Source organism: Athene cunicularia (genome assembly GCF_003259725.1).
Source record: "Athene cunicularia isolate RWA chromosome 2 unlocalized genomic scaffold, athCun1 chr2_part1, whole genome shotgun sequence".
Taxonomy (NCBI): domain Eukaryota; kingdom Metazoa; phylum Chordata; class Aves; order Strigiformes; family Strigidae; genus Athene; species Athene cunicularia.
This window is the reverse complement of record NW_020799095.1, coordinates 101,360,468-101,377,655: the sequence shown is the minus strand read 5'-3', so window position 1 is coordinate 101,377,655 and position 17,188 is coordinate 101,360,468. Positions and strand designations below refer to the sequence as shown.

The window sequence follows — 17,188 nt, the reverse complement described above, 5'->3', positions numbered from 1 at the left end:
GTAGTGACCTCCCATGTGATCTTTCAATATGTTTCTTGCCATATCAGAAACAGATTTTCATAATGAGATCAGTACTGATTACTCCACAAAAGCCTAGAAGTCCAATTCTTTTTATCAGAACTGGTGCATAACCACCTAAATCGTACACGTTGCAGCTCACATAGTGTAACTGCAGTATAACCCTAAATCCACAGAACCTTAATTCAAAACTACCTTTTGGGAAAGTAGAGTGCTGCAACTTCAGGTTCCAAAGCCTTTAGGTCCTCCAAGTAAATATCGTCAGGTCCCTGATGATGACTTCGCTTGTGCACCCCTGTTAATTTTAACAATAAAGATTACTAAGATGAAGCTATGGAGACACATTAAATACAAACATAATTGTGGAAGATTCAGACTTGTAATATTTATAAATCCAAGAGTTTAATTATAGTTTTAGTCAGATAAGACTTTAAATAGGAAAAATTGAAAAGGCACATTTATACTTTTTCCACTATGGCCTCAAATTTGGTAGATCACACTGAAGGAAAGAATCAACACCTTTATAATATACCTTTCTTTTTTGAAGGAGAGTCAATTTTTGCTGTTGGCTTTGTTTCTGGTAAAGGGTCCACCAACAGTCTGGAATGATGATCAGCATCTAATGGCAACGGATCTTGTGGTTCTATGATTGCAGAAGCAAGAGAATCTTTAACATCCATCTGCTTAAGCAGAGGATGAGTTCTTGGCTCAGGTTTCAGTACTGTACAGACAGAATCTTTCACATCATCATCATCTTCAACTTCATCAGAGCTGAGAATAACCCTAAAATGAGTCTTCTCTGATGGAGTAATGGTAGCTGTTCTCGGATGTTCCAGCTTCTCTTTCTTGCTTATCTGAAAAACAGAAATCCAGTCAATCCTTTCACTTCAAATGTTTGTTTTATTCTGGTCTAAACATTAAACTTGTACTCATGGTATGAGTCCTGGTCACAAGTAAACTGCGTAAGAATTTAAACACGTATTTTAGGAACACAAAACACGTCCCATCTTATTAACAAAGTTCCCTGCAACAGAAGCTTTGTACTAGCTTATTTACAAGTTCAGTAAAGACACTGGCATAGAGGAAGTGCTGACTTGAGCAAACCATGTCAAGAAAAATGCATAAATGTGGACATACCATGGCTTCTGTCAGCAGCTGTCATGTTAGATACTAAATCTACATTATCAAGGCTACAGTTCATCTGGGATAAACTAGAACTTAGCCTAAAATAAAGGAAATTAGTTTCCAAAGTTTCTTTCTTCAGTTTCTACCTGAAAATTCAAATATTTCAGATTTTTACTGCTAGGTTTTCTGGAATTACTTTGCTGACCAGCTTTTGAATCCAACAAATCCGACTATCTGCCAACCACAAGGGGGTGCTACCTCCCTACTGCAGCTGAATTATTCTGCAGAACAGCTGCAGGTTTCCAATCTGCTCTTAAGACAAAATTTTAGATATGCCAAAACTAATTTCACAAAGTTAGAGAAAATAAATAAATTTACCTTGGTCGATTCTGGGAATCCTCCCCATTGCCATTCCATGTGAGATTCAGATCTGAGCAAGCTCTCAGCAGGTTTAACTTCTAGTTCTGAATCACTTTTAGGGCAGACTGGCTCAGAGAAAGGGCTAGCAAATCAACAAGAACAACAAAAAAAAAGCTACAGTGTTTAAAATGCATTTGTTGTGCAGCTACTGTCGGCAGAGTTTTCTACAGCTTAACAGAGCTTCAATTATTCAACAACATGGCAAGAAGCCCAGCAGGGTTTTCAGACAGTGAGAAATTAGGTTAAAACCAAAATCACATTAAAGGACTTACATAGTGATCACCCTAAACAGATTCCTCCACTGTATCTGCAGTGTAGGTATAAGCTCTCCCTTCATCCCATGTTCCATTTGTCAAAAAAACCCAGAACAAACAAAAAAAAGTTTCTCTAAAAGTAAGACAAATCAGCTTTAAGTTCCTTTCCTCTATAAAAACAAAGCTTGCTATGCCAAGACTTGAGTAACATAAGACCTGCAAAGCTAACTCAAATGCACGAAACACCACCAATTCCCAATGAATGGAAAACAACATTAATAAGATAACTTAGGAGAGGGAAGGGAGATTACTTGAAAGCTTCCTTTAGATGTGTTTGGACTACATGACCTTTTAAAATCCATCCTATTTTTCCTACAGCTGTTATTATCCATAAATCAGAAATAGATGTCTGAAATTTACCTTAGCCAAGACTACTTTCAAACCCAAAGAACGCACTCTACAAAATGCTAGAACGGTGTGATTTCAAAATCACTTTACTCTTATGATCTTAGGGAGGAAAGCAAATACAAGAGGTTGTTTTGTGGTAGCATTTAGTGTTGGGACAGTTCCAATTCTATCTTTGTTAAGAGGGCAATTATATTGCTCATTATAGAAATGCTGCTCTTTTTATACTTTGACATTCATAGTGTACTTCCATTTGAGTTTTTTTTAAATATAAATATAAATATAAATATAAATATAAATATAAATATAAATATAAATATAAATATAAATATAAATATAAATATAAATATAAATATAAATATAAATATAAATATAAATATAAATATAAATATAAATGTAAATATAAATATAAATATAAAAAAATAAATCTCAGTATTTGAATGTGCATTATAAGGACTAGAACTGGACACAACACTCCAGGTGTGGCCTGATCAGTGCTGAGTAGAGCAGGATGATCACATCTCTATCTCTGACAGTAACACCCCTGGGGATGCAGCTGAGGATCCAGTTTGCCTTTGTTGCTTCAGCAGTGCTCTGCTGACTCCATGTTCCTTGTTGCCCCCAGGGCCCCCAGATCAGCAAGGCTGCTGCCCAGCCACACAGATCCAAGCCTGTACCAGGCTCCTTGGTTATGTTGGCCCAGGTGAGAGACTTTGTGCTTGTCTTTGCACTTGTTGCACCAGGAGATGTTTCATCTTGATGTAAGAAAGAATTTTACAGTGAGCATAATCATTCACTGGAACAACTTTTCCAGGAAAGTAGTCCCCATCACAGGACGTTTTCATTTTGTCACTGCTCAGGGTGCTAGATGATCTTATCTAGTTTCCTTTTCCAATAAAAGGTTGGACAAGATGATCTATTAAGGTCCCTCCCAACTTGGGCTGTTTTATGATTTAATACTGAAAATTTACAGTAACACCTACAGGTATAAAATTTCTGGATTTTTTTTTTTTTTTGGTTACAAAATTCCTGGAAGAACTAGTTATCTAATGTGGTATGATATTTGAAGCTTTCCGGAGGCTTGCGGACCCAGAGTTTTGAAACATAATGAAAGACTAAATTGATCATAATTCAGACTGTAAAAATAGACAGTACACAGATCAGGTCACGATCCAATCCATAAGAATCCCTCATGTTACTCAGAGGGACACCACAAAATCCAAGATAGCTGGACATTTAAAAATGTCTACAGTGGCAATTCATCATCTCACTGTCAACTTCCAGCCTTCATCACCAAGGGACACAAAAAGGAAACCATTTAGAGATTTTTTTCCTCCCCCCTCAGTTTTCCTTTAACAATTTCCTACAGAAATTACATTTTCTGTGCTGTTAGAAGGGCTTATTTGAAGTAACACATTGACAAAAATACATGTACATATTTGTTGTCAGGAAGCATATAAATTCATCTTTCCTATGTGCCAACTAATTTGTTCTGCCTATATCACAAGTCAGCTGGAAGACATAATAACCTGTTTCTACACCTAATTCTTAATATTCAGCAGTACTTGGAAAAGAATGAATACTTTGGGGGTTTGAGAATCTAAGTCTGTTCCACTCTCCCCAAAGTTTTCCATTGTCATTCTCAGGGAGAAATCTTTAGTTAAAAGGCCCGTGCCTGTAGCAGCGATCTAGTCATGCTAACAATGCTTGTTAAAGCAAGAAGAACATCGATAGTATTAGGTATCAAACAATTAACGGTTATGCTTTTTGGTTTTATTATAGTGAGTAGGACAAACAGAAGTGTACTCATTGAAAAGACTTGGGCTATTATGCTCCCTTCTGAAGAGCAAGACAACCAACCTCAACTAAAAGTCAGTTAGCTTTTTCAGCTCTCCAAGGACATTAGCAAAACCTCCCACTTCTCTTTCACTGTGTGACTGTTACATTATAGAATCTTTCTTTGGTGGCTTACGAGAAATAATTACATGCAAAATTTCTCTTCCTCTAAAGAGAGAATCCCCCACCTAATATTCCCCCCCACCCCTAAGAGGGAAAGGAAAATGATCAATTTATCTGTTACACCCCAACCTGTACTGGATAGCTTCTTGTTTAAAACAAACAAGCAAACAATAAAAAATAAATGTAAAGAAACTAGGTAGCTCACATGATACAGTCAAGTTGTTAGAGCAGAATATCCCCTACAGATATAAGCAGGAGGAGACAGCACTGAAAAGGGATGAATTATGTCTCCCAGACGTAATCTGCTAGTGTACGTTAGCTAGAGTTTTATAAAGTGAAAAGGAGTATCAGCCTACCTGGATGAAGAACTCTATGCTACAATTAGCTGGGTGATAAAATCCATACAACACCATGTCAGTCCTCAGGGTCAAACACTGTGACTGCTTTTCAGTCACAAACCACAAACCTTTGGGGAACATTTGAAGACTACATCTCATTAAATACAATTGAGGATGTGGTTGTCAGCCCAAAATATAAAAAGGAACGATAATGGGATTTCCTGTCCAACTGCTTCTGTTCATTAACAAACTATGCACTGGGGCAATTAGCAGGCACCAAGCACGGTGTGGCACATTCACTCTACAGAAGAGCAGGCACCTGTGCACCAAGCAGCTAACACGCAACAATGGATATCACACAAGGCTGACCAGTAATTCTCACTGACACTATGAATGTATTTGCTATGAGGTAGAGTCCTCGGTCAAACTGAAAAGGAGTAGAACCAGACACTCACCAAAGATGAGTCGATACTGCTCAGCACGTATTTTTTATCTATCTATCTATCTATCTATCTATCTATCTATCTATCTATCTATCTATCTATCTCTATATCTATATCTATATATATATACACACACACACACACACACACATATATATATATATAAAAAAATATAAATACGTATGTCCTTTCCTATGTCAAATGTTCAGAAAAAGCATGAAATTTACCTCAACTACTACTGCATACAGAATGCTTTCTTACACAAATAGAGACTGATGTTAGAGTGGTGCAATCCAAAGCATGAGATTTGAAAAAATCTAGAAACTGAATGCAAGAGGAATATCCAGAGATACCAGAACTCCAGGAAATAGTAAATCCTCTCTTCTGAAGTACAATATGATTCAAGCTTAGGACCTAGCTTTACATTGAATAATTTGCATTATTTCACCTGGTAAAATCTAAATTACACACTCAACAATTCTGCTTCATGGAAGATCGTGTTACTTATGCTAGGGTGAATCATAAGGAACATATTGATTTTCCATACTCCTCTCAGCCTAAGGAAATCTTATTAACTGGATTCTCTCTCTTTAATAGTGAATTTTAATAAGAAGAGGGCAGTTTTTATTAAAGGAAAAAAAAAAAAGACAAATTTTGTTTAATACATAGAGTATTAAAGTTCCAAATAAGTATCAAATTTGCTGCATTTGATATCACAAAACTTAAGCATGCTTGATAGTTTTACAGATCAGGGGGAAAAAATTAATTAAAAGGCACATTAATTTTGTTAATAGTCACTCATGATTATACATATGACATCACAATGTGACTTACTTCTCCAGAGGGGACCAGTCTCCATCAGATAAAGGGTAGTGATCCTTCGAGTGGTAAATCAAAGATTCTTTTTGTTCTTCACCCTTTGGTGATGAATTTGACGATCCTCTGTAGAGATATACATGACATTAAAAAAGCCAGCTATAAGAAATCTGCATTACTAATCCAGTTAGAAAAGTTACTTATATGTCATTAAAAATCCAAGATCAAAAGAAAAAAGTGTATAGCTTAAAAAAATTCATTGCTTACAACACACCTTTATATAAATTTAAATGTATATAAAAATATTAATATCTGAAAATATTACAAGAATTCAAAAACCTACTATTCTTGACACATAGTAAGTTAATACTGAAGAATTCACAATAAAATAAGTGGTATCATTCTATATAGCCAGTTTATACTACAAAAACTCTAAGATGAACATAAATACTTACACATAACCTTCACTACATAAACCTCAGAATCACAGCAGTTATATAGAAAAGGTAGTTTTGACAATACACTTTGACTGCACATTTCACAAATTAAAACCAGTAAGAAAACAGGGGTAGGTACTAGCCCCAATTTACCCATGAGATTACAAATTAACACAAAGTAGCTAGAAGTACTATACTGTTCTGAAAATCATAGTACTCCTATACAAAACCAAAAATTTTAGGTTTTTTGTTTGTTTGGTTTTGTGGTTTTTTTTTCCTTCTCTGGGAAGTCTATTCACTATCTGTAACAACACAAAAAAGCCCAACAAACAAAAAACCCCAAACAAAACCCAAACAGTAAGACCCTTTGAGCAGGCATGCACTGCACTTTACCCAGAAGTCCCTTTTAAATAGTTCCATCCTAAGTACCTCAGATCCTTTTACAGCTTTTTGAATTTAATTGAATAAATACCTATTCTCAGGATACAACTAACTTGTTTTGAGGTTAGATCAAGGGCATCATGGCTAAGCACTGGATGGAATACAAGGAAGACAAGCCTGAGTGTAAAATGCAATATAAATTATTTTAAGCCATCATTATGAAAGAAAAAAATAAACATTTTTCTCCCATTAGCAGCACAGTTGCACTGGACCTATTCGGGAATACTAATGCTAATTTCTCTTATGGATGGAGAAAAGGAAAGATTTTAACGTTATTTATTCAAATATGTAAATATTTAGATTTTACTAATATATCTAAATCATAGCTAGGAAAAACAAAGGACATATTTTAAGAAAAATTGCAAAAACACTTGGAAATGGATTTTCCCAAGGAACAGGAAACAGCCTGTTTTCTGCTTTATAAGAATAGAACTAGATAAGACATTACATACTGGTACCTGTGCCTAAATTTTTGACCTTCCTGTTGGAACATCAGACTCCCTCTTCCTTTCCCAGCTTCAGATTTCAAATTGAAACTATGTCTAATAATAGCTAAGTCTCTATTTCTTTTTTTTTTTTTTTTCCTTTGTTTTTTTCCCCAGAGCCACATGTTTGTAACTAAAAAAACCCAAACTTGCTGATATCACTTTACATCCTTACAGGATGTGAAAAGAAAGCTTATGAACTTTTTTGCCCAACTGTATCTTTAGCTAGGTAGAAAATGGTGTATGTCTATCGCAAGACATTTTATTTCCTGCCTTTGTAGCCTACTGGAATGAATGTGTATGAACTCCACTAACAGATACAATAGCCATGAAACTACTGTCTCTGGGCTTCTGTTACTACAATCTATTTTTTCAGTCCTGCATTTACTTGCTACTCACAGGAAAATAGCATTATTTCCCAAAATGCATTTCTACTGCTGTTTCTGTTTTTTTATATATATAAAAATGTGGTTTAAAAACAAAAAACCTTTTAAATCTTTCATTCTAAAGGGTACAAAAAAACCTAAGAGTAACCTTTATGGAGACACCATGGTCTGTTCAGCAATGACTAAATATTTGACATTTCAGTCAAACCTACAATTTTTTATTCATCTCTAGTCAAATTAAGGTAATTGCTAGAATAGCAATTTGAATCCTAAATGCTGGATGAAGACAGCCATTACTGACATAACATTCTTAAATTCTTCATATATTTGTAATAACTTATTAAATAAAGAAAAAAAGTTTGTTTTTTTTTCCCTGTATTTGATGGTTATTTTAATTTTTGATGGTTTCACTACAACAAGTTATTGTTGTCTTAATACTCTCACACTGAGGGCTGGACAAAGATCTTACTTTTCTTAAACTGAGAAAGAAGGAAAAATCTTAAACCAAACAAAATGCCAAACCAAACAAAACAGAGCAGTAAAGCTAAATGACAATTCCTTGACATACATATGACAATAAAAAAAATAAGGTACATGAATTAAGAAAGGCACAGACATTCTAGAAAACACTTTAAAAACTGAATTGTGTTGTGGTTTATTGATCATTGTTGTGACAACAGTTAGATTAATGTTTTTCTGTTGCACTAACCTTTGTGATTTGGACTTACTAAATTTGAAACTCCCTTGAAGACCCATACTGAACTTTTTTCAGTTATACTTTGTTCTCTTATACCAAAGCATTCTTCCAATTCCCAGAACAGATCTTGAATTTATTCAGACAGTACCACATTTAACAGTAGTGCTGTCCAATAAAGTAGCTAGTTTTGTCTAAAAACAAAGTCTACTTTTTTGTTAAGCAGGCTAGGAAACTTCCACAGAAGTAGAGCAGTCCTTTCCCTGGATTTTAAGCATTTATATGCTTGATAGCTTCCTTCTATTACTATAATCTTTCCTACTACTCACATAAAAGCTTCTTCAGCTTATTAGTACATGCTGTCACTTTACTGCAAATTCCACTTTACTAATAGTTTATCCACTTCAAACGACAGGACTGATTTTTTTTCTTTTCCCCCTTTATGACTACACACATGTAAAGAATCCTCTTTATGAATGTAAAGGAGCATTCATTTATGTTGTTTTCAGTTACCAAATTAAAGTTCAAGTTACAGAAAAGTCAAATTGAGGCATTCCACACTGCAGTTTATGTAGAGGTTACCAAACGTGATAAAAGGCCACTCTGCCTCAAGAGAGAAATTATGTTGAAACTACTCAGTCACACAACAGATCATTACAACATTTCATCACCAGAATGGGCTTAATTGGATTTCATGTGCATAACAAAATGACCAAACTGAAAGGATTCTGTAGAGATGTGGAAGATAATGGTTTGGAGTTTTGTTTGTCTGTTTGAAGAAAAGCCTATCCAGAGTCTACTGAAACTTATGCATGGCTTATATAGAGGAAAGGTACAAACTACCTTTGAGAAGTCGGTGATAACAGTGAAAACAGACAGCAAGTATTTGATAGTTTACCTTAGGGGTTGAACACTTTTTTCATCATCTGAACTTATTTCCATTTCAAAAATCTCTTCGGTCCCAGCAGAAGAGATCTGATCTTCCTTCCTGCTATCCTGTTTGTATTTCTTTCTTCTTCTTTTTTTCTTTTTCACAGAACCTGGGGTGAACACAGTCTCTGTTTCTACAGAGTGTGGAATTTCTGAGTTTGTACATGTCCTCTCATTTTCACCTGATTTCAAATGATTGTCAGTGTCTTTAAAAAACTGGTCTTCAGTGGGTATTGGAGATGTTGCCAAATAGGCAGGAACTTTTTCCTAAGCAGAAATAAAAAGAAAATAGAGAACAGAATAATTTGTTTACTTTGTTTTGTGCATACAGGATAGTTGTGGGCTAGATTAATCCTTGCATCTATATTTAGACATGAAACCATACAATAGCCCAGTGGTATGAGGCCGATACACAGAAAGGAACCAAGTTCACTAGGGGGATTACGAAGTTCAGAAAAATGAATGTTAGTATTCTTACCGTTTCAGACATACACAATCTTTTGCTATAAATACACACATTTGCTATACATATACACAATTTGTTTTGCTACCAAAACAAATACCCAGTCAGAGGAATGTTTTTAAAATAATCTGTCCTTGAGCATACCAGTTCTATTCAGGTTTAGTAAATGTGTTAATAAAAATAGGCTCATTAAATCCACTGCTGACTATTTTGAAACAGAAAGGTGGAGGTTGGAAGGGATATCTGGAAATCATCTGGTTAAATCTTGTGTTAAAAATAGGGCCTTAGGTTATGTTATCCAGGGCCCTGTCAAGCCAAATGTTGAGTATTTCCAGTGAGGGAGAGTCTACCATTTCTCTAGGCAATCTATTCCTGTGTTACATTGTTCTCATAGTGAAGGATTTTTCTCATATCCAGGTGGAATTTCCTCCTTATGCACTTTACCCCTTATTACCAGGCATCCTTGTGAAGGGAGTGCCTCCGTCTGCTCTATAACTACCTTGTAGGTATTGCAAGACTGTGGTTAGAACCCCCTGAATCTTCTAGGCTGAGCACAGCCAATTCCAGCAATCGTTCTTCCTATGTCAACTTCTCCAAACCTCTGACCATCTTGGTGGCTCTCCACTGGACTCCATCTAATTTTCCATGTCTCTACTGAACTGGGGAGACCAGAAGTTGGTAGACCAAAGCTATGTCCCTGGTTTGGCCTAACAAGTACTAGGCTGAGTGGGACAATACCACATCCCTCCATGTGCTGGCTGTACTCCTGCTGATGCAGCCTTGGACACATGTGCCTTCACTGCTGCCAGGGCACGCTGCCAGACTTTACAACAGAGCTGTATTTCATCCTGTCAGACCCCAGCCTGTACTGCTGTGTGGGATTCTTCCAAACTAGATGCAGGCCTTCACATGTATCTTGGTTAAACACTGTGTGAATCATGTTGGTCTGGTCTCACTGCCTGTCAAGTTGTCTCTCTGTGGTGGCTCCTTTTCTGGCCTGTATACTTCTCCTCCCAGTTCATTGTTACCCACAGAATTGGAGAAGATGCATTCATCTTGTCACCCATGTCAGACACTACTTATGCAAAATATCGTTCAAAAAGAAAAACTCAACTATAATTTATTAACATTAAAAACAATAAACAACCTTCAACTAATTACAACTCATTGCCCTTTGAAGGAGCAATTCAAATGAAGGAAAAGCTTTACCAATGGACTGGGGTTTATTTACATCATAACAAGAAACTTAAAAGATATTGACATCTAGATTGAAAGAATCTGCATAGCAAGAAGGGTAAGTTATGGAGCTCAATTTCATGGTAAGAATAGAACTAATTAGCCTGTTATTTTTTCAGGACTCTTATGCAGAAGATCAGTCAGGAACTACACTGTGATCAGAAACAGCCTGAGCACTGATACTACTTTAGATATGTTCAAAGTCTGAACTGCTATTATTTAATATTAATTTCTCCATTGAGTTAAGAATTACAGACCAAGTCTTGTTCCACTGGTTGTAAAGTGGTGAAAGGACAACAGCCTTATAAAGCACTAACGACACACAGATTTCGAAAAACCTCCAGATAAAATCAGAGCACCTAAAATACTTAATATTCTATACAATTAGTGATAAATAATCCAGAATAACAGACAAAATTAAGAAATAAGAGGAAATGTAAAGAAAATTGGCTGAAAAATCATGCCTAAAAGTTACACAGTCCTGATTTACATGAATTGAGGCATGGTGTTACTTTTGAATGTCAAGATCTGAAAACAGCAAAGACTGACCACTTGAAAGAACCTTTCTGAATCCATCAAGAACTCAATGAGAGCTTTATCATTCATTTATATCATAAGCATAGCTTCAAGAGGTGATCACAAGGACATGTTGATCAGTAGCAGAAATACTAAGAAAAAAATGTCTAAAAGCACTAAAGCAACTCAGCCTTCTGCTTTGTAGCCAACTCTATCATTTTGGCATGCACTGCCAGCTTTCCAGAACACATTATACACAGATAAGGCACTCCTGTTATAAATTAAAATATACTAAGCAAGTGCACTAGCTCCTTTAAAACACTGTACTGGGGACAAAGGCAGTGCTAATCACCCTTGCTCTCTGAAGGTCTTAAGACTAATCAGTTCCTATCAATGGCTGACACAGCCTACATTTATAAAAAATTGCTTTCAGTTTTGATTTTAATCATGGAGTATGCTAAAACAGAACCCAACCTTCCTTTCTCGTAAGTGCTATGAATTCCTAACCTCAAGTTATCATTTAAGTTCTTAATGCTTATATAGTTCTTCCACTTGAAAATTTAACTGCTTTCAAAATGAGAGCTTCCTCCATCCCTCACAGTAAACAAGTAGCATCCTACACTAAAAAGTGGATCAAACTCATTTCCTTGAAAGACACTGATTACTACTAACAACAGGAAATTAACACTTCAACTTTCACTTCACTGAGACAAAATTTTTTTCTCTCTCCTCTAGCTCACTGTTTTCATTAAACTTTTTGGAACTTTGTATTTAGAACTTTTTGCCTTCTGTCTTGTTGAAAAATGCCAACAGATTCAACAGTGATCAAAATCGAAGCTCAGGACTGACAAATGGGCTTACATAGGTCCCAAATCCTTAGGAAATCAGACAAAAAATAAACCATTATTCCTGTTTTTCAGAGGCTCATTAGCTTCCAGCTGCAATAAGTTCATAGTAAATTACTTATAATATAAGAAGAATTATCAATTTGAAGAAGTTATGGTTAACTGGTGAAAGTTTCATAGACAAAATTATGAAAAACCGTGCTAAAAATTATAAGACATTAAAAATATGCCAAAATAGAAAACCTTTATTAGTACAGAAGTCAGCAGCACAAGCTATAAGAATTTAAGGCAAGAATTATTATAAGGCACTGCAATCTGTATAACTGAAGTCAACAAGAATAAATCTACTAAACCAATTTTTTAAAATTTAACAAATCTTTCAAAGAATGCTCTAATAAAAAAGAGAATTAGTTACTTTATTATTACTGTAGCAGAACTGTACAATGCATCTTGGCAACATATGAAAGTGATGTTAAGATTCAGACACAGAAAATCTAGCTTTCAAAAAAGTTACAATATTAACAACACTATATTAAGCCTTTTTAAGACATTACTCTCAATACTTCATCATAGCCCTCATGAAGCACAAAGCCCTTACATTTTCCTCCTCAGTTTCTTGTACAAAGAAAGCTTCTCCATTGTCACCCAGTTTCATATGAAGATCAACAGCATCGCCATTAATTTCTATATCAATCTGCAGAAAGAGACAGTTTAATGTAAGTCATACATCATAGGGGAAAGCATTGACTTCAAGGCTCACTTAGCTCTGACAGTAAACTTTGTTCCATTGTATAATCATGACTTTTTCTCCTCCCTCCGCTTTTTGAAAAAAGTCTTGTTATAATAAAGGTCTTTATTTCCTTACCCTGCAAAAAACATCATGCTCTTAACAGAGACCCTAACACCTACAAGAGAGATTGGAAAAAAAACCCAAACCAAACCAGAACATCTGAAGATTGAATCTTGTTCAACTAATTTAGAAAGATAGAAGCATAAATAATAATCACTAATCTAGTCTTTATTTTCTGGAAGAATGATTGAAACTGTTCGTGTTCATATGTTTAAAGCTCAACCTGAACTGGGGCCTGGTATAAATCAGAGTCCTTGATACCAAAAGTTCAAGAGAACAACCTGGAAGCCTCCTGGAAACAGTCTTTGTCTCAAAGGGATAGAGAATTGCTACCATTATTTCTGCAACTCAGTTAACGTTGTTTCAGATTTTCCTGCGTGTGAGTTTATGGGGACATGACATAGGACCACAACCCTTCTGCAGCCATAGTGCTTTCATCAGAGAAAGCATGTATTTATTCTCATAAAGGTACTTTAACTTAGATTATATTGCATAGGAGGGAGAAATTACCCTTCCCCACATGTATGAAATAAAAGAAAAAACACAAATGTCTTTCTAAAACCAAGATACAACTATTTTACTTCTTTGTGAAATCTTGGGCATCAAGTTACATTACATTCCAAATTTTTCCAAGCAAAATGTGTTCACTCAGATAAAATTACCATTAGATAAGCATATTTACTGAAAAATAAGGTATCTGTATATCTGCATTTAGCCTAACTAATTAAAAATAATCAAATACATGTCAGATGGAAACACAATGAACTTGCCTTACTGCAGAGAATTCCAATAGCATTTCAGGTTATATATAGTTTAGACACTTTTATCAAAAGGACACAAGTTAAATACTGTAATTTCTATGAGATATCCAAGACGTACATTACTCAAGTTCTAGTTTACTGCCAATACAAAAGAAAAAATTACATCCCAAGACATACAGCTAGTATTTGTGATATGAGCATTCATATTCATAGTTAGTTATCATGATATGAAATGGCCAGTCAAAAAGAGGACTAATTTAATATTAATAACATGGACAGCCAAGAAAAAATATACCACCACAGTGCTAAGACAGTATCTATGTATCCTAATACACTCTGTTATTTGTCCACTTATGAGAATAAAATCATTAGCCAAGGAAGCCCAGTCATAGGTGATGATCAGATTACAGGTAGATAACCAAACATGCATGGACACTATACATAAATCCTTAAGATAACAGCTTTTCTTTTTCACCACAAGAACTGAATGGTTTTGATCAGTTAATCGTATTTATTTCACTACTAAACACAGTTTATTCTTAAAGTACTTTCTTGAATTTCCAATTCAGTAGCATCAGTTTAAAAAACCACCAAAAACTTACCTTAGTGTTTCTTTTTTTTCAACCTTTCTTTTATGCTGATTTAGACAGACAAACATCCCAAATTTTAGCACCTATACCTCATACTGGTCTCCAGAAACTTCAGCATAAGTACAGTGTTGAAGCACAGATATGCGTATTCTATGTTCCCATGCATCCTACCAATTGATCTTAGCTTCCTAACATGACAGAGAAAAATGGATACACAACGCAATAATAAACCTTCAACTGACAACTGAGAGAACACTCAAATGCAGAATGGCAACTCCAAGGATGAAGGGAGCAAGAAACAGCAGACATCCTCCACCCAAGCAAAAGCTTGAGAATTATGCTGACAGCCTAGTACAGCAAGTACCAAGAGTAGTTGTTTCTACTGTTCAACAGTTTTTCAGAGATACACAGAAGCTGAAATCCTCTCAGATTTGGTTCAGCTTCTCAGAAGTGTGAAGACATTTAGCAAACTCAAGTTTCAGGTCAATCCTGTTGTAAGTGTATCTTGCTTAGACATCAGAAAAAGTGCAGCTATTCCACCTCTCTTGACCTTGCAGAAAAACTGTAAACTGTTGCAGAATTGTTAAAAAAAATTAACTTTGTCATCAGCCTGCTTATTAAGAAAAACACTAGCAAGTGGAAAATCAAAACAAAAAATGAAATAAGAAAACTGGTGCTAGCCTATGTTACGATGATAAACTTGCAACTTTAACATGTGTAACTCCCAGTACAGACTGTTAACAAAAAAAATATGCCCTAACATAACCACTCTTTTAGCTGTGCTTTATTCTCTTTTTACAACCAAAATATAAAGATGGGGGTAGTTTCCTCCAGTGTGTTTTACTTCTTAGAAAAGCAGCATATAATCCCGAGGTTTTACTATCTGTTTAAATCAATCCATTCTTTGGTAGCACACCCCCAGGCAGTACTGCCATACACAGTACTCCTTACTGACAATAATGTAAAGTCCCCCCACAATAGGTCCATTTTCAGTCAAATTTACAACCCAATCCAACTCACTCCCTAGGTAAAATTACTAAAGTCTATGGAGAAGGGATAGCAGGACAATCTGCTCAGGTAGCACCAGGGTCCCAGACTGGCTGGACAGGAAAGTGTACCAGGCTCTTTTTCAAATACGCCCACATAGGAATGAAGCTTCAGTCCCAGTTTTTATTTGCTTGTGGACATTAACAACCGCATTTTCTACTGCATATCAGCCTTGAACAGAGCTAACAGGGAGTAATATTTATGATAGGTCACCAACCCTTAAGACATGCTCTGTTTGTCCTCCACCCATTCCAAAAATAGCTGCTTGCAACATCAGAGACAGTAAATGGCATTAAGCATTTCTTTCCCAGCATACTTAAATGTAAATAAATAGCCATGTAAACATTGTAAGACTGTGAAGTCTGTATGTTGTACTGTTCTTTCAGCAGAGCTCAAAAGCTGTCAAAGCTTTTCTTTCACAGTATTTTTTTGCAGACTCCTTAGATTACCACAGGAAGTTCTGTTTTGCATTCCAAAACTATCACTCCATACAGCATATATGAGAAACTGCTCTGTATTAAATCAGCCTGTTAACTGGGTATATGTGGGGGGCTGGGGAAGGAAGGAAGAGGGAAAAAAAAGGGAATGCATTCGTATTCAAAACTTTGTTTTGGCCCACTTTCTGAACTTACCACTTTTTCTTTAGAGCGCAATACACCAAGCTTCCCAAATCGGACATGAAAAGGAGAACACTGGTATGTACCATCCTGCTGCCGGACCACAATGACATCAATGCATCCTGAAAGGGTTGCCTGATTAATGCCTTTGTACAGCTCCTTCACAGTAACCAGGACTTGTCCTGCAAGTTGTCCTACGTAGTTCATAGTCTGAGACTAAGGAAGAGGAAGAAAAAAAAAAAAGTAGACATATTAAAAACATAAAAAGTTTTTTTTTAAAGTAGTTTAAAAAAACCCCACCTAAATATACGTGCAATGTCATTTACCAATTACCCTGGTTACTGTAACAAACTTTATAGAAATGCCTCCAAGAGTCAACAGAATTTTGAGCCAATTCTTATATTACGAAGTCTTCAGAGTTATAAAACCTAATCTTAATCGTTTATCAACTTTAATCTAGGACTATTTAAATATTTTAAAGTAAATCTTGAAACATGTCATTTTTAAACCCCAAAGCCTAGATTCAAGTGATGCTTAATTACTCAGATAAGCTAAAAACACAAATTAATTCTCTGAAGATTGCCAATTTAGTACAACCGCTCTACTGAAAAATGGAGATAGCTGTACATAAGGATACAAAAAAAAAAAATCAGTCAGGAAAAGTTAGAGTGTGCACTACATGTAACTTCCTTTATAGCTCTGTATTTTAAAAATGGCAGTTGCCTTAAAGAAGTTATCAAAAGGTCTAATGGGAGACAGAAGAGTTTGAGAATGAGCGTGGAGAAAACATACAGAGGAAATCCAGTTTTCCTATATAAGGAAAGCACAACACTAGTTAATTTATTTGCCATGACAAAAGTATCAAAACATCTTGCAACATAAAAGTCATGAGACTGCAAAAGCCTTTCTTGAAAATATCTGCCATTGACCTTCAGAACGTAAAACTGAGATGAGCAACACTTGCACCTGCGGTAGATGATGACAAATTACTCAGTTACTGAGACTCTCTCACTGACCTTTGATTAAATGAAACTACAATAAGTATCATCTATATTTATAATGTATACTTCTCTAAAAAGCCTAATGAAGCTTTTGAGTACCTACATTTAAAA

The 17,188-nt window shown here is 35.5% G+C and overlaps 1 protein-coding gene across 2 annotated transcripts in view; it reads right to left on the bottom strand.

The window, feature by feature from the left end:
* The window catches only part of LPIN2 (lipin 2), a 44,570-nt gene that overhangs the window by 14,667 nt on the left and 12,715 nt on the right, over positions 1-17,188 (bottom strand). For both annotated transcript variants that reach the window (XM_026842796.1, XM_026842795.1), the window contains exons 2-8: positions 16,092-16,292; positions 12,810-12,905; positions 9,120-9,418; positions 5,797-5,904; positions 1,522-1,645; positions 551-872; positions 214-313 (exon numbers count right to left, since the gene is read on the bottom strand). In XM_026842796.1, the coding sequence (XP_026698597.1) occupies positions 214-313; positions 551-872; positions 1,522-1,645; positions 5,797-5,904; positions 9,120-9,418; positions 12,810-12,905; positions 16,092-16,283 (1,241 nt within the window). In that variant the 5' untranslated portion in view covers positions 16,284-16,292. The remainder of the gene's footprint in view (positions 1-213; positions 314-550; positions 873-1,521; positions 1,646-5,796; positions 5,905-9,119; positions 9,419-12,809; positions 12,906-16,091; positions 16,293-17,188) is intronic.